Source organism: Mytilus californianus, unplaced genomic scaffold, assembly GCF_021869535.1.
Source record: "Mytilus californianus isolate M0D057914Y unplaced genomic scaffold, xbMytCali1.0.p SCAF_18, whole genome shotgun sequence".
NCBI lineage: Eukaryota > Metazoa > Mollusca > Bivalvia > Mytilida > Mytilidae > Mytilus > Mytilus californianus.
Window position 1 is genome coordinate 5,379,642 of NW_026262666.1, and position 23,426 is coordinate 5,403,067.

The window sequence follows — 23,426 nt, forward strand, 5'->3', positions numbered from 1 at the left end:
GTGGTTGATATAGATAACAAACAAGCAGCCCAAAAAGATATACATATGTTATGACATATGTTACATATGTTATGACAATAAATCTGATTCGATTGTTTTAACTTTTAATTTTTAATTTTTTAAATAATTGTTTTAAAAAGCGTAGTTTCATATTCTGCCCTTCTCGACCCACTGATCCACGTACAATTTAGACAAGTGGAGCGAATAAACAACAGATAATTAATATAATTTAACAATGATATAGACTTTGTAAATCCTTGATATAGATCATATAGACATTTTGTTATCGAACTTTGATTGACAAGTTTAGTTTACCTCCAGTGATTTTCATTTAAAACGTAAACATATATATTTTACTATAACGGGTGTCCTGCGTGTTTGAGCTTGTTTCGGGACTTCCGTTGCTAGCGAAGCTACCCGATATCCGATAAGACCGTTAACGTATGTCTGGAGATATGTAAAAGATCACACATTTCCTTTCAAATATAGTCAGGTATGTAATTTTCATTATTTACTTATATTTTTGTCGATTTCATAGGACGTGTTGATCCCGATGCGTGCCAAATTACATGTCTAGATTGAGATCTACATAGGATTAAATTTTACAATTGGAATATTTCGTTTTATTAGTTTTGTATGATCTTTGTTTATCTTGGGTTCATAAGGATTTCATTTATGTTTTTGACATATATTAAATATATAACGAAGATATCATACTTTATAATAATTACGATTTCGATCTTATCATTGCACCGAAAATCAATTAAACCAGTCTAGAAGTTAAATTCCTTAGGTGATTTTTGTCGAGTACATATCTTTCTTTATACATGCCATTGAATAAAATTTAAGTCATTGAATTTAAATGTCTCGCGTTTGATATTGAAAAATATTTAAATGTCATTTTGATTTTTGTTTGTGAATTTTACACCTCCCCCTTTTTATGCCATGAATAATTGAGCAGGTCGATTACATGAGTGATCAGGTTTTCAAAACGACCTTTTCTAATTGTTTATCTTTGACATTTAAAAAACAAACTAATCAGTCATCAATATTGGGGTTTAATTGATTTTTGTTAAACATTCAATATCCCTTTGAAATTTTAAAAGTACTCTTTCTATAGATGCTTTACAAAGTTTTTCTGTGTAAACTTCATTTTAGAAATTAATAACAACTGCGAACAATTAGGTACATGGAAATACAATCACAAGGGATGGTTTGTTAAAGGAAAATTCCAACCACAGCCCATGTTTCATCCATGCTTGTGTGAAATCGTACAAAGATAATGATATTGATTTGGAATTTCTTATCCTTGATTTTATACCATGATATAGGAATTTGTTTGATTTTGTAAATACATAAGAATTTAACTGGGACTTGGAAAATTATATTGACAAGTTTTGATGTGTTGGGGTTGTTTTGATATGCTGTAGAGAGCATTTATTTGAAATCTAGTTTAGAAAATCTACAACTTTATTAAACGCCAGAAAAACCAGTCTCCCAGGAGATATTAAACAAACAAAAATTCTCCATAAATGTTCAGAAAGGTGGGTGTGTGTCAATGTCAATGTGTACAGATAGACATTCTAGAAATCAAGATAACCCTGGTGAAAATTTTAGAGGAGATAATTACATAAAATGTGCACCCCTTTCAGAAATGTTTCTGAGAATTTGCTATATTTCACCATCTGCAAAAATCTGCAAAAGTTCTCCATAACTATAAACAAAGTGTGGAACACATCTATATATATACACTTTTAGAAATTTTGAAGACTGGTTTGCAAACGGTAGGAGGACATGATTATGCAAAACAATAACATCCTTTTCTCCTTTTTAGAAATCGTCTGATCGACGTTCACCATATAAAAAGCCGACCAATTAAAACTATTTTAAATAGAGTCCGCCAAACTTTCTTTAACAATCATATCCTTTATTTACAATTCTCTCCATATATGCAGAATTGTATAGAATTTTATAAACAGAGAATTCTACATTTCTTTTGGTTAATTAAGTCGTTGTGTTGCTGTCTCATTGACGCAATACCCTCATCAGAGACATGTGTCTGTGTCCACATCTCCTTTAACAACATTCACTAACAAGGCTCACGTAAATGTGCTTTATAATTTACGATATTTAATATCGTATAGAGATCAGAGGAGTGGAATTCCTTTAGAATTATTTTAAAGCGGCATTATTTTACCTAATTATAATATCTGTTTACAGAAGGCCATCATGGTGGATTATCTGTCCCGTTACAGATTATACGGCCATGGATACACTTCACCGGATATTCGTTCCAGTGTGCCATCGTTAAAAGAGCTGTATCACGAACGATCTCCGTATATATTCCACAGAAGACCAAAGGGTAAGTTCCTTGTATAAACAGGGCATAAAGAGTAAAGTTCTACACAAGAATCACGCAGTATGTAAACAGGGGCCAATTTGAAAGGAAATTTGAAACTGGCCGGACAGTCACTGTGACCCGCACTTTCTTGACTAATTTGCCTCATGTCCGACTTTTTTTATTTTCTTAAAAATTTTAATTCATGTCCAACAGTGGCGGAAGCAAAAGTTCTGCAACACTGGATTGGAGAGAGTTTTTTGTTATTATCAATAATAAAATTACAATGAGACAGCAACCAAACGACATAACAATCCAAAATACATCGATCTATGCATGAATATTAAATGTAATATGAGATTGAGACTACATTTGAGCAAAACATTAACTCAAATGAAAATACTTTTTACACGCTATTGGTTCTTTTCTCCAAGTGAAACAGTTGGTCGTGTATATAATTGTCTTCAATAGATCTGATTTTTTATATTTCAATAAATGATCGGCTGAATGATTTCCATATGTTCCCATGAACTGCCCATTTAAATCAGCACTACAATTCTTTTTCTTTGAAAAATACTGTATTATTGTTAGACCCCCCCCCCCTTTTTACTTCTCCACTCAATATCATATTCTCCCACCATTGTTGCTGTAGGTTAATTATGTGCTGCATGTTACCACACAATTTTCATATTTTCGATTTTTTATTAATTTTTTTTTAGTATTTTAATTTATCCCTTATTCTATGTTGTTAAAAATTAACTTGTCAATAGCTTGAAGTAACAATCCAACAAACAGGCGCCTGGGGAATGGACCCCCCCCCCCCTTTTTTCTCTGTAGATATTTTTAATATCTGAATTTTTTTTGTAACAATTCTTAGTGTTTTAATTTATCCCTTATTTTATGCTTTTAAAAAAAAATTAACTTGTCAATAACTTAAGTAACAATCCACCAAACAGATCCACCAAACAGATCCACCAAACAGGCGCCTGGGGAATGGACCCCCTTTTTCTCTGTAGATATTTTTTGTATCTAAATTTTTTCTTTATCTTCACTTTTTAATGTGTTCTTGCTCTGATCGATACGATTTTACAATAACAGTATATAAATAACACATAGCTGAGAGGGTGATAGAGCAGATTGTTACCCCAAGAAAACATTGTCAACTGAGGTGAAGCCAAGGTTGACAATGTCTTTTCGAGAGTTAACAATCTGCTCTATCACCCTCTCAGATATGTGTTATTTAATTTATTATACTGAATGTTCTGTTATTACTGTTTATTAAATTTCAAATTCAAAGTAATAAACTATGTCGTCTTGTACATAACAATCATCCGTATAATAAATCTCACACTTGAGCAAGCGTCTCCGTGAAGGGTAATTATTTATAGAGTATTTGCCATGGGATAGAGTAAATTGTCTCCCTCGTATTAACCAATCAAAATCTGGCATTATGACATGAAGTATAATAATATTTTATATATCATAACCCTCTATGAGAAAATTAGAATAGAGGAGTATCATAGATAAAAAGTGGGAGTCCTTTCCAAAAGTCCATCACATTAGACTTATCCACAATGACAATTGCTGATTGAACCTACAAAGACAAAAACAGAATCAGCCAGTACGCAAATAAATGAAAATAATACACTTTTCCATATAACCAATAAAAATATAAGTGGGAAGAAAGAACGAAAGAAAGAAGGGGGTGACTGAGCTTCGAATGATTACAATGCATTTTGGCGTTGGTTAACAAATTGAAGATATATCGCTTTTAACCAGTGCAACAAAAATTGCAACTTTAAATCAATATTTGTACTTACTTCAAAATTAGTTAATGGTCAACCTCGGACCCATGGACAATGTTTATTTAAAGACGCGCATAAACACACGAACAGTAAACATAGAAACGTGTATAAGATAACAGAAATATTGTTAAAATTTATTTTTAAAATTTTATGTGAAAACGTAGCCTTTACAGAATAGGCACAGGCACTAGTCTCTGAATTTTTTCGCCTATATATGAAAGTTTATGAGTAAAAAACATTTCAGAGAGAAGTGCCTATGAGAATAGACCATGAGCCGAGATTTTGCAACAATTAAAACCATATTCTCGCATTCATTTATAAGCCATTGTGAACATGGCTAGTTCGAAATATCAATATTAAGGCCGCAGCTCAAATTACATATGTTTTGTTTCAGCAGAAACGGAATGGGAAAGTATGATTTTAGATGGTTATTGAATTTGCTAGATTATTATTTTCATATTTTAGTTGCTAAAATCATAATTTGAATGATATATTTAGCTTAGATGTGACAGAGAGGTTAACGGTGTAATAATCATTATGTTCTTAGCATATGGATCATTAAAAAAATGGAAAGGGAAAGCGATAACAATATTTGCAGATGAAAGCAATGTTTTTAGCTGCTTATCTCAAGGACATCTTTTAACGTAGTTGAAGATGATGTTTAGTGCAGCTAGATATTACCATAATTAGTTCCAATAAAGGAAGTAAGAAAAGACCCCCCCCCCTTTCCACACCCCTAAAAAAAAAGAGTAAAAAAAGCAAATACCAAGGGGTCAGTCTAAATGACAATAACAAATAATACACCACAAATATTAAACAGGTAGTTATTGTTCGAGCAAAACAAACATTCGGCTAACAGTTACTGTAGTTCGAGATATATGCCCAGATCATAATCCATACTCCACTCGTACAAACCCATCGTGTTGTTCATGTTATAATTTGTTGAAAGCCATATTCGGTGATACGGGGTATCCAATAAAAATAGGACAGGAATATGGCTTCAATAATTCAGAAATCAAAATCTTTGATATGATTTATTGATCGCTGTTTAATCAACGTCCAGTGGCAAATGTTTCAAATATATCAATGATAAAATAACAAATTTAACAATAATTCAGTTAGGTAGCAGGCTCGGATCTGATACCCGATTTAATCCACCTTCTGAGTGTACTAAATAGAAGTGTTTGCAGAGGGTTGACTGAGATGAAGAGCGAAATGTTTCGAATTGCCACTGGAAAAAGTATACGTTGGGAAGGGAAACATTACTTATGGATCACTCAAAGAGGAATTTAATGCATGGTTCTTTAAGATTCAAAGATCGGCCAGGTGAACATTCTTCTGTTCACCTGGCCTAGTCAACCCGTGTTGTTGTTGGAACTGATATGAACTCAAAGTTACCAAAACAAATATTAAAGTTTAAATATTTTATTCAAATAGTTTTACTTATGGTGGTTGGTTCTGTTCTTCCGTCAGTTGATTTTTCAACAAATTTCAGATATGAAAAGAAATGGATATAAATAGACAATAGATAAGGATAACGACAAATGATTTGTTTCTCAACTAATGTCTTATACATATCTAATTTGTTTTACACACTTCAGTAATTCAGTAACATACAATTATCGTACATTTCCACTTAGTATTCATTTAATATTGCATTTCTATGTATTTACATTACTTTTCAAAACTAAATAGTTAATACTCATATATGCTATTGTTATTTCACAACAATTTTTGGTGGCTGTTTTGTTTATTCATAATGTGTTTGTTATAATGTTTTTTACAATCTTTTCAGCACATGACTGTCGACAAGAATCCATGAAAGATTTGAGAGATCGGCGGGAATGGGAAGCTTGGGTATTAGCAAAAGGATTAGCCGAAACTAGAAAAAGCACGGACAGTTTAAGAGTGAAAAAAATAGAGAAAACAGAAGATGGCATTAAAAAGTAAAATTATAATCCTTCTCTCAATTTCTAATACATTTTTTTATGTTATCTCAAATTTTCGAAACCACCAATCTTCTTGTGTGCGTATAGTACGGGGAAATGTGTTTTGATCCCTATATTATCCCTGGCAAACCCAAACATTGGTATTTGCTGCTTACCTTGACATTTACATGTTAGCATATTAGATACAGGGGGCGGATACAGCCATTTTCAAAAGGGGGTTCCAACCCAGGATAAAGGGGGGGGGGGGGGGGGGGGGTTCAACCATATATGTCCCCATTCAAAAGCATGTTTTATGCCTCAAATAGCAAGTAGGGGATGAAATTACACTTTAAAAAAAATTTGGGTCGTGAATTTTAAAGTAAAGTAGTGATTTGGTCCAGTTAAAACAGGTTACAAGTTAGTATTTCGGAAGCTGTCAAAAGAATTAAAGACCCCCTTAACATAAAATTGTCCATATTTTGAGTTAGAGCTGATGAATTTTTCTATAATTTGTCCAAAACGTAGTACACCACACTGTAAAAATATCATTGAGAAAGCGCAGGTGGGAGTTTTTTAATTTTCATTTATTGTCTAAAAGAAATGCACTACGAAATAACTGTGTTCTCGGGCCATATTCTGAATTGAACATGTTTCACCTTTCTATATGCTAATTCTCAACCAATGTTTAAAGTCTTGTAATGAAACACCACCGTTTGGAACCCAACTGCTACTAAAAATAACCCCTGGTTTTCTGGAAATCTTAGATTAACCCTCAACTTTGATACAAAATCATGGACAAGTAAAATTTGGCTCAAAATGCTCTACATATACTTCTCTTCATCAAAAGTTTTATTTCTGCAAATTTGTTTGTTAGTTTAGTAAACAAAGACATCAAAGGCACTAGTTTTTAGTCAGGGAAGGGCTACTTTTACATATATTCTAAATTGAAGTGGGTGAATTGGTGGTCTGGCACCTCAAGAGCCAAATATCAATAAGACTATAACGTCATATAGCAACGTATTGTGACGTTCAGTTATGTACTGGAAAGAAATGGCGTTCTGTATTCTTGGATATATGAATGTGTAAGTTTTGCCACAAATTTAATACCACAAAAATAGTAAAAAAATGATTAAGCAATGAATGAGGGGGAGAAAACGACAACAGTCCTTTTTGGTAGTTTTTCAACCAATTACTTACTTTGATTTTTTTTCATTTGTAGGCCAAATAAATTATTGTTCAACATTGGGTTACGAGGCAGAGCCGAAGGAGATTTTAACTACCCACGAGGCTTGGCAGCAACCATAGATTCCGCTATTTTGATAGCGGACACAAAGAACCACAGAGTTCAAGTATTAAACCAGTTTGGCGTATTAATGAGGGCTTTTGGAAAGCGCGGTTTTAAAGAGGGACAGTTCAACGAACCAACTGGAGTAACAGAATTACCGAACTGCGACATTGCAGTAGCCGATAAAAATAACAGACGGATTCAGGTCTTTTCTTCAAAAGGGAATTTTAAATACCAATTTGCGACTTCACACGAACCTTTTAGTATTTCTTGTGACAAAAGTTTCAATATTGTCGTTTGTACATGCGCTCGAACGATAGAAATATACAGAAGAGGAGGAAAACTTTTGCACAATTTCCCCCTCGGGGGATTTGAAAAGACTAAAGCAGGGTGCCAAATATGTGTGAATAATAAATCGGAAGTAATAGTTTGTGATACGATTGACTGTTTAATTAAATATTTTACATACGACGGCAGACTCTTGTACAGATTTACACCTCAGCCTACGGGAGAGGGATTATCAATTGTTCCATCGGGAATATGCATCGATAGAACCGGTGACCTTGTTGTTACAGACTCTCTCAACCATACCGTCAATGTTTATTCTGAAAGAGGAGCGTTACTGAAACAAGCTATCTGTCCTGCTGATGCAGCCGGTCCTGTACAAACATGCGCAATAGGCGAGGAAGGTCACTTGATTGTTACAGAATTCAGCATTGCCGGACCACATTGTGTCAAAATATTCAGATTCAGATCATGTTATTGTCATATAACACGTCCTGGATCTAGTAAGCGCAGGACGCCGACGCCAAAATTTGACAAAGAAGGACTGACGATTCCAAATTAGTAAATATTTTTACGTTTCTAAAGTGATTGTCCTTTTCTATTCAAGAGAAATTTTCAAGACGAAAGTGAAATTTTCTGGCTTATGAGGGTGACAGATCGTAGTTAAATATTTGCTTCTTAAAACAAACCTTGTATAAAATAACATTGAAAATATATATAATGAAAAGAGAACAAGGTTATAAAGAACACGTTTCTTCTGTTCATTTCTGATTGACAGGTATTTTATCAACTATCATTAAAGGACAATCGAAATTGGTTCAATATACCGGTACTTTGAACACGATCAGAAGAAAGGTGCAAACAACCGTTTAACTTTGACTGAATATCAAAATGTCAAATGTATTTTTAAACGCTTTGTAGTAAAAAATGAAAATAATTTTACATGGATATTTTAAAAACAAAATTTATGCATTCAGTTTGAAAACAATTGTATGGCCAGATGAATTTTATGTTTAAATTTAGAATACGCTGCAGTTTATCTAAGTAGTTTATTTTGCTTTGATTCGCATTTACATGTATCTAATCTGTGATATTTTTGAGAAAATGCGTTTAACTGTTATGAGTTATTTCACGTTTTTTATTAAAACGTTAAGTTAAATTTCAGATGTTCTTGTGTTATATGGCGAAAGGCTAAGATTTTCGCCACAGCTAGTTTAACCGCGGTATTTCGTTTTATTTTGTTTTGCGATCCTGACTCATAAAAAGTATTCATTTTGTTCATTTTAATCAAATCACTTGGCGTCATTTTCGTTCAGAAATACAGGAGTTGTCTTTCTTGGCCTTTCATATAATTAAATATGATAATAGCTGAAGAGTTAACTGTACTATGCAATTCTTGTTTTATTTGTTCGCATTTATATAAGCTTTTGCTGGAGCTAACCATGGATAAAAGGAGATGTGCTATATACGTCAATGAGACAGATACCTAACCATGACAATAACTAAAAATGCACCAATCTAAGAGGGCAACATACAGTCTTCAACAATAGATAGGACTGGTGTCTTTCTTATATGCCAATTGTTAACCTCAAAATCGCAGTAAATAAATTTAACAGAAATATTTCAAAGTTCTGCATTAAACAGCAAATTTTCCAAACAAATGAAAACATTAAGACAGGACTTTGAAAAACTTTTGACGAGGTTCCTGATGTTAGACAGGCACATGAATATTATACGATAGACATTTCTAAATAAATGATGTTTCAATAACGGAAAATGCGAACCTATAAATGGTTGATCGGCATTTTGTGAACAACAAAAATGATTGACTGGTGTTTTATGCAAAACGATGATTCGATTACAATAAACTTCAAATATTGATCGTATATCGAAAACTTCATTCAACCACTTTACTCGTTTACATGCACCAATAAAACATTTTCCGCTATACGCTTTCTGTACATTTTTGCATATGTTTGGTGATATTGGAAAATCTTAGCTGCACGTACATCTTAAAAGAAAGTATTCAATCCGAAAAAAAAATATTCCAAAACGGGTTAAATTGAATATGCATAAATATACCGTTATATACATACTATAAAATGTAAAAAGGAGGTCCTTTTTGTAAATCTATCAAGTGAGATTTTTCAAATGTCCATACGACATCAGTTTGTCAAATAAAAGTTATGATATTTTCTGACTTTGCCTTACATATTTGATTAAGAGCTACACAATTCATGCTTTCATCTTGGCAAGCAGTAGCCTCACTTTGACCTTAGTTGAATTTAACAATTATTTGTTGAATTGTCCTTTTTGTTCATATAGTTCTTCAACTGTTTCGGTTCTTAAAAATCCTTAGCTTTCAAATATTCGGCGTTCAGCGTTTCCGATGAAGGTAAATCCAGAAAAGCGCTTCGGACGCATGAAATCTATAAAGCTTTATTTCGACGATTTAATTACTAATGATCAAAAATTATATTATCCAAGGTTTACTCGGAAATATATGTTGCTACAAGATGTCTTATACAATGATGTCAATAAAGTTTAACTGTGACATCGTAGTGATACCAAGAGTGATATTTCTGCACTAATAAGTGTCCATATTGTATCCTCCTGTTCATTTTATCAATTAAATGAACATGATTTTTGAATGCTGGAAAAATTACACAAAATGTACCTTTGGGAGGTTGGAGGTTGAGGGGCAGACAGTGGAATTTATAAGACATGTTAAGTTAAGCCCCCTTCCCTTAATACAAACCAACAAACACACGAAGCAAATAAACAAACAAAAGAATAAGATAATAAATAAATAGAAACTTGTACAATAAACTATTTGAATCAATTATTTTAAGGGGGGGGGTCTGACCAAGGTGACCACTTTTCATATTGATACCAATAGAGATGCAAATAGTCTTAACGTTATTGTTTGCTACCAAAATCATAGGTCTATATAATATATCAGTGACCGCTGTGGATAGTAAAACTTGGAATTGATAGTAAACAGCAAATACAAGCTATTTATAGTATATTTATGATCAGAGTATACAGAAAAACGCGAAAATAATTGAAATGAATAGACAACAACCAAAAAAAGAAGGATTTTGGAAAAAAGGGGGAGGGCTAAAAAAATTGTCCTGTCCCCATGTACCTATGACCAAAATAGGTTCAACACATTTAAAAAGTGTTCAAGCTCATTGTTCATTTTATTAATTCATTACTTAACACAAATACTATAATTATGGAAAAAGTCAAACAAAACAAAATAACATAGTAATCTGATTTACTGATAGTAAAACTGAATAAGACTTATGACAGGAGAATACACGAACGGCCTGTTTAGAATAAAACGTATGACAGGAGAATATACGAACGCCCTGTTTAGAATAAAACTTATGACAGGAGACTGTTTATAATAAGACTTATGACAGGAGAATACATGAACGGCCTGTTTCGAATAAAACTTATGACTGGAAAATACATAAACGGCCTGTTTAGAATAAAACTTATGACAGGAGAATACACGAACGGCCTGTTTAGTTTAAAACTTATGACAGGAGAATACACGAACGGCCTGTTTAGAATAAAACTTATTACAGGAGACTGTTTAGAATAAGACTTATGACAGGAGAATACATGAACGGCCTGTTTATAACAAAACTTATGACAGGAGAATACATGAACGGCCTGTTTAGAATAAAACTTATGACAGGAGAATACATGAACGGCCTGTTTAGAATAAAACTTATGACAGGAGAATACACTAACGGCCTGTTTAGAAAGAATGTCTTATTCCTCAATGTTTTTACTTTTACTATGGCAATGCCCGAACTCGATATGAGGGCCACAAGTTAATGTATCACTGAACGCCAGGACAATGACCATGATTATCAGTGTCAAAGAACAATTTTGATGATTGCTTGTAGAACGGTCAAAAACCAGACTGAGTGTTTAAATGAATATTTATTTCATGTGCCACAGTTCTGGCATACTTTGCTTGGCCTTCATGCCTTGTCAATATATTATAATATTAAGTTGTCCTTAACCCCGACAAACCAGACTATCACGTTTCATTATTGTGACGTATATTCTCAATTTCGCTCATTTACAAATAATTGGAGTTGTTTTGTTTGTTTTATAGGTATTTAATTCTGATTTATTTGCAAAATACGTCAATACACAAAGACTTCAAAACAACATCGCCTGACTGCATAACCCTAGTCCGATTGGTTATATAGAAAATCACTTTTTGATTATGTCTTTCCTCATCTGCTTGACTTGTTCTAAATGAATGTAACACAAAACATCATAAATGGCTTAGAGACGTCAGTTCTATATATTGTTGTCTGAATATTTCCTATAAAGGTAGATGTGAATCGTCATATACTCACACAATATTTTTGTTGTTTTATCGTATTTGTGTAAAACCACAATATTAGCCTCATTACGAGTAAAATTGAGAATGGAAATGGGGAATGTGTCAAAGAGACAACAACCCGACCATAGAACAGACAACAGCAGAAGGTCACCAACAGGTCTTCAATGCAGCGAGAAATTCCCGCACCCGGAGGCGTCCTTCAGCTGGCCCCTAAACAAATATATATACTAGTTCAGTGATAATGAACGCCATACTAAACTCCAAATTGTACACAAGAAACTAAAATTAAAAATAATACAAGACTAACAAAGGCTAGAGGCTCCTGACTTGGGACAGGCGCAAAAATGCGGCGGGGTTAAACATGTTTATGAGATCTCAACCCTCCCCCTATACCTCTAGCCAATGTAGAAAAGTAAACGCATAACAATACGCACATTAAAATTCAGTTCAAGAGAAGTCCGAGTCTGATGTCAAAAGATGTAACCAAAGAAAATAAACAAAATGACAATAATACATAAATAACAACAGACTACTAGCAGTTAACTGACATGCCAGCTCCAGACTTCAATTAAACTGATTGAAAGATTATGTCTTCATCATATGAATATCAGGCACAATCCTTCCCGTTAGGGGTTTAGTATCATACCATCATAACATATATGAGAAGAACATAACCCGTGTCATGCCAACAACTGGTTTTTAAATAAATGTGTTTAGTGCCGATGCAAAGACCCTATAAGTGAATCAATATTAACGCCAAAATATGCAATCTTTAATGACCTGACAACAGTATCGTAACTATATTCCTTCTTAATAAGTCTATTTAAAGGTTTTGTTATCTTCAGAGGTGAATACTGACATTTTTGTGCTTTGTAAAGAATATTTCCATAAAAAATTGGATGTGAAATACCTGAACGTATAAGAAGTCTGCATGTTGAGCTATATTTACGAATGATGTCCTTATACCGATGATAAAATTTAGTAAATGTTTTGACTAGTTTGCGATATCGAAAACCCTGGTGTAATAATTTTTCAGTAATACATAAATTTCTCTCGTTAAAATCTAAAACATTGTTACATACACGAGCGAATCGTACAAGTTGAGATATATAAACACCGTAAGATGGTGACAAGGGAACGTCACCATCTAAAAATGGATAATTAACGATAGGAAATGAAAAATCATCTCTTTTATCATATATTTTAGTATTAAGCTTTCCATTAATGATATAGATATCAAGATCGAGGAAAGGGCAGTGGTCATTGTTAGTATTAGCTTTATTTAAAGTAAGTTCAACAGGATAAATTTCTTTAGTATACATACTGAAGTCGTCATTATTGAGAGCCAAAATATCATCCAAATATCTAAAAGTATTATTACATTTGTGTATCAGATGTTGTTTCGATTGGTCTTTGCTGATTTTTGTCATAAATTGTAACTCATAGCAATACAAAAAAAGGTCCGCAATAAGTGGTGCACAGTTAGTCCCCATTGGAATTCCGATAACCTGACGATATACGGAATCTCCAAAGCGAACAAAAATGTTATCTAGTAAAAATTCAAGGGCATATATAGTATCATATATAGTGCATATATAGTGCATACTTAACGTGGTAGATACCACAGAAACAATGTTCATGATTCTATTGACACATTTATTTTATTTAAAGGATTTTATTTTATATATCCGCACTGCGTGTCTTACTTACCGAATACCCTCCTACTGTTTCTAAAATAAAAAAAAGTAAATGCTCTAGTTTTTGATACTTGGCATTATAATAACCCTTCATTACTAGTTCTTACAATGTTTCCCTGAAAGATCCATTATCACGAATTCTACACGAGATATGATACACTCGAAATGAGTTCACAAAGAAAAAAAAAAAAAAAAAAAAAACCGATTAAAAGCAATAATTATGTAGTTTTTGAAAGGATATATGGTCATTAAGGTTCAAAATTAGAGCAATATTTTTTGAAACGTATCTTGTTCAGACACTATTTAGTATGTAATAATGTTTCATGAATCGATCCTCCTCCAACCATCAAGTAATAAAATGAGAATTTATCGTATTTTTTATCAAATTTTATCAGAAAAAATATTCGTTCACAGATATTGACAAACAACAACATTTGTGAAAAAAGCCGTATAAGAAACAACAATTCGAGTGTCGAAAGAGGTTGGTAGAGTAGATAATTTGTGTTCTATATAAATCAGAGGTTTAAGATGAAGTTCAATTCATCATTACATGCATTAAGATAAAGAAGTGCAGAGAAGTATTGATAAGAACAATATTTCTGCAATACCCACATTTTCTGAAAAAAAGTTAAATCTGAATTATCTACGTTAAACTTGAGAAACGTAAATTTAAAGTAAGCAGTAATGACTTAGATATATACTGAGTGACAATAGAAACACAACATATCATATTCTAGGTCCCCTTTTTGTCATTTTTTATAACAATATAAAAATGTTCTCTCTATTGGGGCACATTATGGTTGAAGTTTGCCATCCAAAGCGAAAATTTTTGGACGGATAAAAATTCGAATTTAACCGAGAAAAATAAATCTCTGATACGGTTTAATTTTATTCTCTTTAAGTCAAATGACGGCGAATTAAAATATGGAAAGACAACAATACACTTATCGCTATTTATTCCAATCCTGATAAGTTCTGAAATGACAAAACTTTTTCATACAGTTGAAGCTATTTGGGGCCATGTTTAAACAATGTATTTTGGATAAAACTTTTCAAAGAGACATTTGTACACTATCGTAAACACTTCAAATAAATCATTTTTATGATTTTTATTTGTGTTTTAAAAAAAGACCATAATCTATCAAAGTTTTGAAATGTTCGCTATCTAAACTTTTTGCTCACTCAGCTCGCGCTCGGTACTGATGACCTTTGTTTTTGAGACACTTGACCCACACAGGCAGTTGTCTAAGTGACTGTTTTTCCCCAGATTGAACTAAATAGCTATAAGGTGTATTCAATAGCAGTACTTTTCTGAAGATTCTGATGCAACAATTCATTTTCTTAAAAAAAAAGTTTACGTACACGTACACTTTTTTCACAGTAAAACTTTTTTGTTAAATTCTGAAATCATCGTATGACTTTAATAGGAAATGCATATAGGGGTTGCGTTTTTATAGGCCCTCAGTATATGTTGAATATGTATTTTGTTGTATCAGTAGCTGTTTAATTTCTATAATTATTTTGGGAACTCATCACCTGTTCCCTCCCTTTTCTTCATTATTAACGATTAACATTTTAAGAACATTGCAGACGGATTGAAAGCAAACGTGACATTGCCTGAGCGATGGTCCCCGAAATTAATCAATATCTATTTATATCGTTTAGAAATTGGACTTTGAACTTTTTACTTCCTGTCTGTGTGTCGAATCGTAATATAAAGGTAGTTGATATATTTATTTTTATCACGTTTTTGAACCTTTTCTAGCACTTATATTCTGAAATTGTATATACCTAGTATTGCTTTGGTTTTTCTAATGCAGAAACGTAGATTTGTTTGCTGTGTTTCATGTTTATACTAGTTACACTGATGCACTTTGTGCATTTATGGTTCATGTAGACCCTTCGGCTAAAATGGCTGCGTTTTCACCTCAAAATTTACTCTGAGTACAGACACACCTGTGCATCTGGAAAAGTTTTAGTGCATAGCATGCCTTAGATAAATAAAATTCAAATGCATTGTATGTTTTAGAAAATTTAAAACTTAACTGAATTTTGCTGTGCACTTTTTTTCGTCCCTGCAGAAGATGATAAAATTCTTAAACCGTTTGATGTTACATGCATCGATGACGAAACAGTAGCTGTTACAACGTTTTCTGACAATCAAATACTAATTGTAGACACAGAGAACAAACAAATTATCAACTAGTATCTCAATTGTTTGTAAAACAATTGAAAGGTCTTTCCTTTAACAGTGATGTTTTTGTAATGTACTCTTTAAGACCTTTCATTTGATATACGACAAGCATACCTTCTGAAAATTTTCACTTTTTACACTTAATGACCCCATCCGCCTACATTTTTGATATCGGAAGTATGATATATGTAATGTCGACTTGATGATCTTTCATATGATATGCGACAACGCCATGTTCTAGAAAGTTTGATTTTTGCACTTAATAACCCCATCCACCTCATTTTTGGAGGGCAGGAATTTGATATTTGAAATGTACACATTATGACCTTTCATTTGATATACAACAACTTTACCTTAGAAGACAGTTTATCTTCTGCACTCAATGACCCCATTCCAACCCATTTATTGGGGACGTCAATTTGATATTTGAAATGTACGCTTGATGGACTTTCATTTGATATGCGACAACCTAACCATCTGAGAATTTTGAATTTTTTGCACTAAATGACCCCACCCTTCCCACTGGAATGAAAAAGGGGTTTAGAATTTTCATTTTTGAGAAGAGCTCATTAAGACCTTCAATTTGATATATCAAATGACCCCATTTGGCAAAGTGCCAAAAATGATGCAATATCAATTGTATAAATAGAAATTATGAAACTTACAAAGTCAATGCAAAACATGAAAATTTCAAATTGATTTTTTTTGGGTTTTTTTCATTGAATGTTTTTGGTATTTAATCAAACATATAACCATGTTAAATTCTTCAATATCTGATAATTTCAGGTGGTTACCTGTTGTTTATTCAGAAATACATGCCGCCGCTCGCAAAATTTTAAAGTGCATTATTTCTGAAACGACAACAGATATCTCAAATCTGTTAAAAGAAAAATGATCTACAGTGAAAGGTCAACATTGTAAAAAAATTCGGGACAATTCCGAAGTTCATCAAGGTCACAATGAATCATCAAATATATAATGCAATACCAAATTTGAGAACCGGAAGTCGTAGAGAAATGGGACTACCACCATTCAACTCAGGACTATATTGACCATTCAAATATTACAAGGTCAAGGTCATAGTACACTTTGAAGGTCAAGGTAAAATTTCATCATGACCTGACATTGACCTTAAATTGAAGGTCTTACAATACTGATCATTTTTGCAATTTATAGTAGGTTGATATCTGTTACCTTTAAAAAGATATACACACAATACTATACTTTTAAGAATTATCTCGTCGTAACTTTTGAACAGACGGTCAGACAGTTTTGAGCTTAATGTATAAAATGTAGAGCTCGTCGAGAGGAACATTTTATACACAGTATGTATGTAGCAAACTCTTATCGTTTTCTTAATATGTAAGGTTAAAATTGCAGCGTAAATTTTTTTTGCACTCAGTGACCTTTGACCTTGGGTGCAAATTAAAGGTCACATGAAATAAAGATTATTGGTGAAGGTCCCAAGTCTCTACGACTTCCGGTCTCGAAATAGAATTTTTTCAAAAATTGTGTATAATTTTTCAAGGGAAATAACTCCTTATAAGTGTTGATAACAAACTAATTGTTTATGTTTATTAACATTGCCATCTGTTCTTGTACATGCTGCCAATTTCAATTCGATTCTATCTCTAATACTTTTTAAGAAAAATGCAAATAAAAGAAATTGCTTCGAGGGGATATAACTCTCAAAGGGGATGATGAAATCCTACGCAGCCTCATATGGTAATACATCATGATGAGATCTACCTCATGTACAAATAAGGTCATGATATCTTTAAAAACAACGAAGGGGGTCCATGTTGAAAAAAACCAATAAAAGGGAGATAACTTCTAAAGGAGATGATGAAATCCTTAACAGGGTCATCTGGTAATACTTCATGATGAGGTCTATCGATGGTCCATATTTGGTTTTGATAACTCTAATAGAAACGAGAGGAGGGCAGGTCAAAAAAATGTTGGAAGAAAAAATAGAAAAAAAAAAAAAAAAAAAAAAAAAAAGAAAAAAAAAACATTAGAAAAACAATAAGGTCTTTCCTAACGGAGTGGAAAGACCTTAACAATAAGGTCTTTCCTAACGGAGTGGAAAGACCTTAAATAAAATCATAACAGGCAGATATCGCGGTATAACATACAGACAAGGACAGATAATATACAGTGAAGTAGGAAAAGGAATCGTAGCGATACACATGTCAAGCTATAAAGTAATAACTATAGTGGAAGATGACACCATGAAGAACAATTTTAGTTACATCACAACCTCGGGAGAGAATATTTACTATACTGATTATGGTTCTTTAGTCAAATGCTATAGTATAGGGGAAGAGAAACGTTGGGAATATAAGGACAAATCAATTTTGAGTAATCCAACTGGAATAGCTGTTGATCAGCACGGCATCGTTTACGTGATTTCAAGCGGAAACAGAAGTGTTGTGTTGATATCAGCAGATGGTAAAAATTGCAAAACTTTACTCACTGCAAATGATAAAATTAGGGAATCATACGGAATTTGTGTCCATATTAACAAACTGTATGTTTTATCTTACTCTGAAGGCCTCCTAAAATTTGACATTGCCTAATGAATATTCAACATTGTTCAAAGTTATCTTTGTTAGGTGAAAATATGTAAAATTGTTTGTGGGGTCTGTGTAAAAATGAATGGTAAATACTTATATTTATTGATATAAGTTACCTTTGGAACGATCGAGCATGAATCCAAAATCCAATAATACTGATTCAAATGTATATGTCTCGCCTTCCACATCATTATGTCAGTTAGTAATATTCACTGATAGTATACGACTTTACTTGCAAGATTTGGTGGTAAATATTAACCCGGAAAATACGTCAAAGCGGTCAATACTGGTCGATTGAAATGTTTAAGGTTGGCTTAACTATTACTTGAAGTAAAAACACAGTAAATAGAGGGACTATTTAATATATTTCTTTTTGTTGGAATTAAGGAAATTCTCATGTGTTTAATATATTTATACTATATAAATGTTCAGCACTGGTTAGAGTAGTTGCAAAAACAGGTTCTTGTTATTTTAGAATTCTCCAAATAACTGAAAACATTAAGTTAGAACATTGAAATACTACTGCCGAGGCTTCTGATTTAGAAGAGGCACATACTATGCAGACATTTCTTAAAATGATGTTTCAATATCGGTAAATGTGATCCGAGTAAACTTTTATTGGCATTTAGCGAAAAGAAAACGATTAATTGATATTCTATGCAAAACGGTCATTCGATTACTTCGTGCTCCTGCAATAAACTTTGATTATTGATCGTGTATCGGTTCATAAAGTCTGACCAAGTTGATATCTTTTTTCATATTGGAACCGGTGGATGTAACCAGCCTAAACGTCATTATTTGCTACCAAAAATGTTTTAAACATTCAAATAGTGTATGTATAATTTTCATTATTTTACAAACGATTCTATAATTATGGAAAAAGACCAATAACTATAAATGATAGTAATCTGATATAAGTGATATAGTAATAGAAAAAAAATTATATGGGTATCCATCAATCACACAAATTCAGTACATGCACAGCAAAAAACACACGAAAAGCAAGGGAACGGCGTTTTATTGCTGGTCTTCATCTCAAAGTGAAATTAATGACCTGAGAATACCTGAACAGCCTCGTAAGTAAGGAAGTATTTCTCAATTCTAAATGTTTCTACTATCACTATGCCTAAACTCAATTTGTGGTAATATATTTTAGAACACTATGAAGTTCACAATTTAGTGTACTATAGAACGCCAGGACATTGACCCAATCTCCGTACAGCGCTCGTTTCCGTTCCGTATACTCAGTACACTACACTACATATTTAGTGTAGTGATACGAAGTAGTTAAGGAAAGGATGTGAGCTCTGCGCTGGAGATTGGACATTGACCATGATCACCAGTGTCAAAAAACAATTTTGATGATAGCTTATGGAACGATAAAAAAACCCAGAGTGATTAAGATTATAACACAAAGTTGACTGCTGTACTCCTATTTTTGACATTTTTAGCTAAAATGTCTGTTTGTTTTGTTCACACATTGTTGTCAATATAATGGAATTTTATGCGACTGTCTTACGAGTGAGAGGTTTGGCTAGCTATAAAACCATGTTTAATCCACCGTTTTCTACATAAGAAAATGCCAGTACCAAGTCAGGAATATGACAGTTGTTATCCATTCGTTTGATTTGTTTGAGCTTTTGATTTTGCCATTTGAATAGGGGCTTTCCGTTTTGAATTTTCCTCGGAGTTCGGTATTTTTGTTATTTTACTTTTTAATCAATATTTTTTATGAATTGGGGATCAATGACTTAGTTTTGACATAATTTACTTGACCTTCATGCCTTGTCGAGATATTGTAACAGATTGTCTTAACCTCGACAAACCAGACTATCACGTTTCATTAATGTGACGTAAATTCTCAATTTCGCTTGTTTACAAATAGTTCGTGTTTTTTTTAGGTTTGTTTTATCGGTATTATATTCTGATGTATTTGTAAAATACGTCAATACTGCTGTTATTTTCAAAGATGACATTCCGGTAATCCGAGTGATCAAACAAATATTCCTTATATCTTAAAAAAACAAACAGATACTAACCCGTGTAAGTGCATGCATTAAGGACATTTATGACTACAGAGTACTGAGACAACATCTTTTTATACGTGGTATGTCGTTGTGAAAATGGTATGGGTGCAGCAATACATGTTGCGAGGCCACTGGAAATTTGAAGCAACCTACACACACACTTGTCTATTGTTTCCGACTGTTTGTGCATGGCCCTCTAGAGATCTTTTGTATATTTTGTCGTTGTTTTGGTGTCTTAGTGACATTTATCTTACATCTCCTTTTAATTATGTTCTCATTTTACGTCCTATATTCCATCCAATGTTAACGTTGTTTTCAAAGTTCAAAATACAATTATATCATTTTTTCAGCGAATCAAAAACATATAGACAACATCGCATGACTGCACTGTTTCTAAGGCGGACTAATTAGAATTTAGAATCTCAGAGCAGACGATGTAACTTGTCACATTAGATGTGTTGCTATTTACTTTTCGTTCGTGCAAACTACAGAAATAGCCTTAATACGAGTGTATGTTTTAGGACCTAAATACGACAGAAACAATTATCATAGTTCTATTGGCATTTGTTTTATTGAAGGGTATTACTTTTTATATCCGCACTGCGTGTCTTTCATACTCGGCACCCTTCCACTATTACCATACTAGAAAAAAAAATGGCTTCAATCTTTGATATTCGGCTTTATTATAAGCCGTCATCTAATGGTCTTTACAATGTTTCCATTAACAATAAACTCGAAATGAGTGAACACAAATAAGATAAAGAGCATACTTTTTAAGATAGATCGTCATTACCGCTTAAAATCAGATTAATTCTTTTCGGAGAGTATTTTGTACAGACACTATAGAGTATGCACACATGTATCGTGGAATATTTTTTTATATAAGACATTAGTTCCTGTTTATCACCAAAATAAATATTATTTAGATACGATGGATAGCATGGACCATCTTCGAACCATCAAGTAGTAAATTGAAAATTTATTGTAATTTTTAAACAAATTTTATCAGAGAAACAGTAATGTAGGTATTGCTAGATGGATAGCATGGACCATCTTCGAACCATCAAGTAGTAAATTGAAAATTTATTGTAATTTTTAAACAAATTTATCAGAGAAACAGTAATGTAGGTATTGATAGATGTCGTTATCTAAAATTGCTAGTAAAGGAGAGAGTTTATTAAATCTTCAATCTTGTAATTCAATGCAGCGAATACTGCATAAACATACTGTTGTTTTCATTTCTAGCGTAGTTTTGTGAGCAAAATGGGATACTTCATGACCCTCCCTTTTCCTTTGCTCATTTGTCATGATTAACGATCACCTTTTAATGGAATATCGCAGACGGATTGAAAGCAAACGTTGATATTGTCCCTAAATTCAATCAATTCTATTTATATAGGAGATAAATTGAACTTTGCACTTTTTACTTCCTTTCTGTGTGCACACTCGTAAAGGTAATCTGAATATATTTATGTAATTTTTATCACTGTGTTGAACCTGTATTGTCACATTTATTCAAAAATTGTTCTTACCTAAGGCACGAAAGACATGCAAGAGTTGCATTGATTCCTCAGATTTCGGTTTGCTGTGTTTTCATGGTTATACTACAATGACAAAACAATGAATGAGGCCCTTTTAATGTATTTTTATTAACTAATATTATTATATCAATAGAGATCAAAACTCAGCAATCTTGTTGAATTCTACTGTTTCAAATCTTCAAAATCTTGGTGAGACGTTAAACATTTGCAACCGGAAGTGATTTATATTGTGTCGGCCCTTGTTTCTGTATTGCATGTTTGCGATGGGTTGAAAAGAAATGTTAATATATACAGGCGAACGTGATGAGTGTGTAACACACTAATCTAGCTGTATTAGGAATGATTAGATGATACATGTATCAGTAAATAATGGGAACTTTCCCTCGTGGACAATTAAATGAAAAACAAAGATGAACGTTTCAGATTTCTGTTCTGTTACTTCATTATATATGTGTTCATGATGGCTTTTATGCGCGTTTATATTGTGATGTACCTAAATAAAATAATCAAACTGAGCGTAGTGAAAAAGAGATGTTTCAAAGTGTGAATGAACGTTGCAAAATTTATAATGTCCGAAAGGGCTCTGCAATTACGAAAATAAAAAATTTGAATTGGAGTATGTATGCATTTTGTAGTCTGTTTGGGACAATAATTACCTTATTGTCATTATTCACGTGGCCAGACATTGGATTCAAGAATCGGAAACTCGTTTCAATGATAGTGCGCATTCATTTCATTGAATTGTAGGCAGTTATTGGACACGCTTATTAAGAAGTAGTTCCAGTAAGGGAACAAACATTTGATGTATTTTAGGGTTGGGGGTTGGGGGTCGGCAGATGAAAAGAATAAGCATACGTAGCAACAGATACAAATTAATAGTCAATCAGCAGAAAATCCTCCTGCTCCCCCTGGAATATCAAATGGTTGTCTCCTAACCAGTGACTGTCAATAGTTCGAGTTTTTCATGATATATTGCCTTATGTGCGTAATCATGATTACTGTCGTAACATTTTTTAAAACACTTAATTCCAGCCAAAACACAGAAGTGAGAAGAGGCAAGTCTGTAATGGATAATGAAAATAGGTTGTCTTGTCGGTTATTAAGTTCGACTAAATAATTCTCAGATCAACGTATGTAAATACATGTTCTACATAAAGGTAAATAGATCCGAGTGATGAGTCTTCAAGTTTTCAATCATGCAATACTTTTCCAACAGTTGAAACGATCATGACAATGTAGAGGATCAATTCAATGTTGTCTTTCATTGTCTTTTAAATAAAAATATAATGTCTCTAAAAGACTTTGAATATGATATTGAAATTTTGGGAAAATAAGTTTCGCAATAAATCAAACAAATTTATTTAAATTTGAACTT

At 32.8% G+C, this 23,426-nt stretch overlaps 1 protein-coding gene across 1 annotated transcript; it reads left to right on the forward strand.

The window, feature by feature from the left end:
* The first annotated feature begins 340 nt into the window (after positions 1 to 340).
* Positions 341 to 8,800, forward strand: LOC127726606 (tripartite motif-containing protein 2-like). The gene is made up of 4 exons (XM_052234026.1): positions 341 to 493; positions 2,221 to 2,362; positions 5,939 to 6,089; positions 7,291 to 8,800. The coding sequence occupies exons 2-4, from the start codon at positions 2,230 to 2,232 to the stop codon at positions 8,201 to 8,203; spliced, it is 1,197 nt and encodes a 398-aa protein (XP_052089986.1). The 5' UTR covers positions 341 to 493; positions 2,221 to 2,229; the 3' UTR covers positions 8,204 to 8,800.
* Positions 8,801 to 23,426: the final 14,626 nt, after the last annotated feature.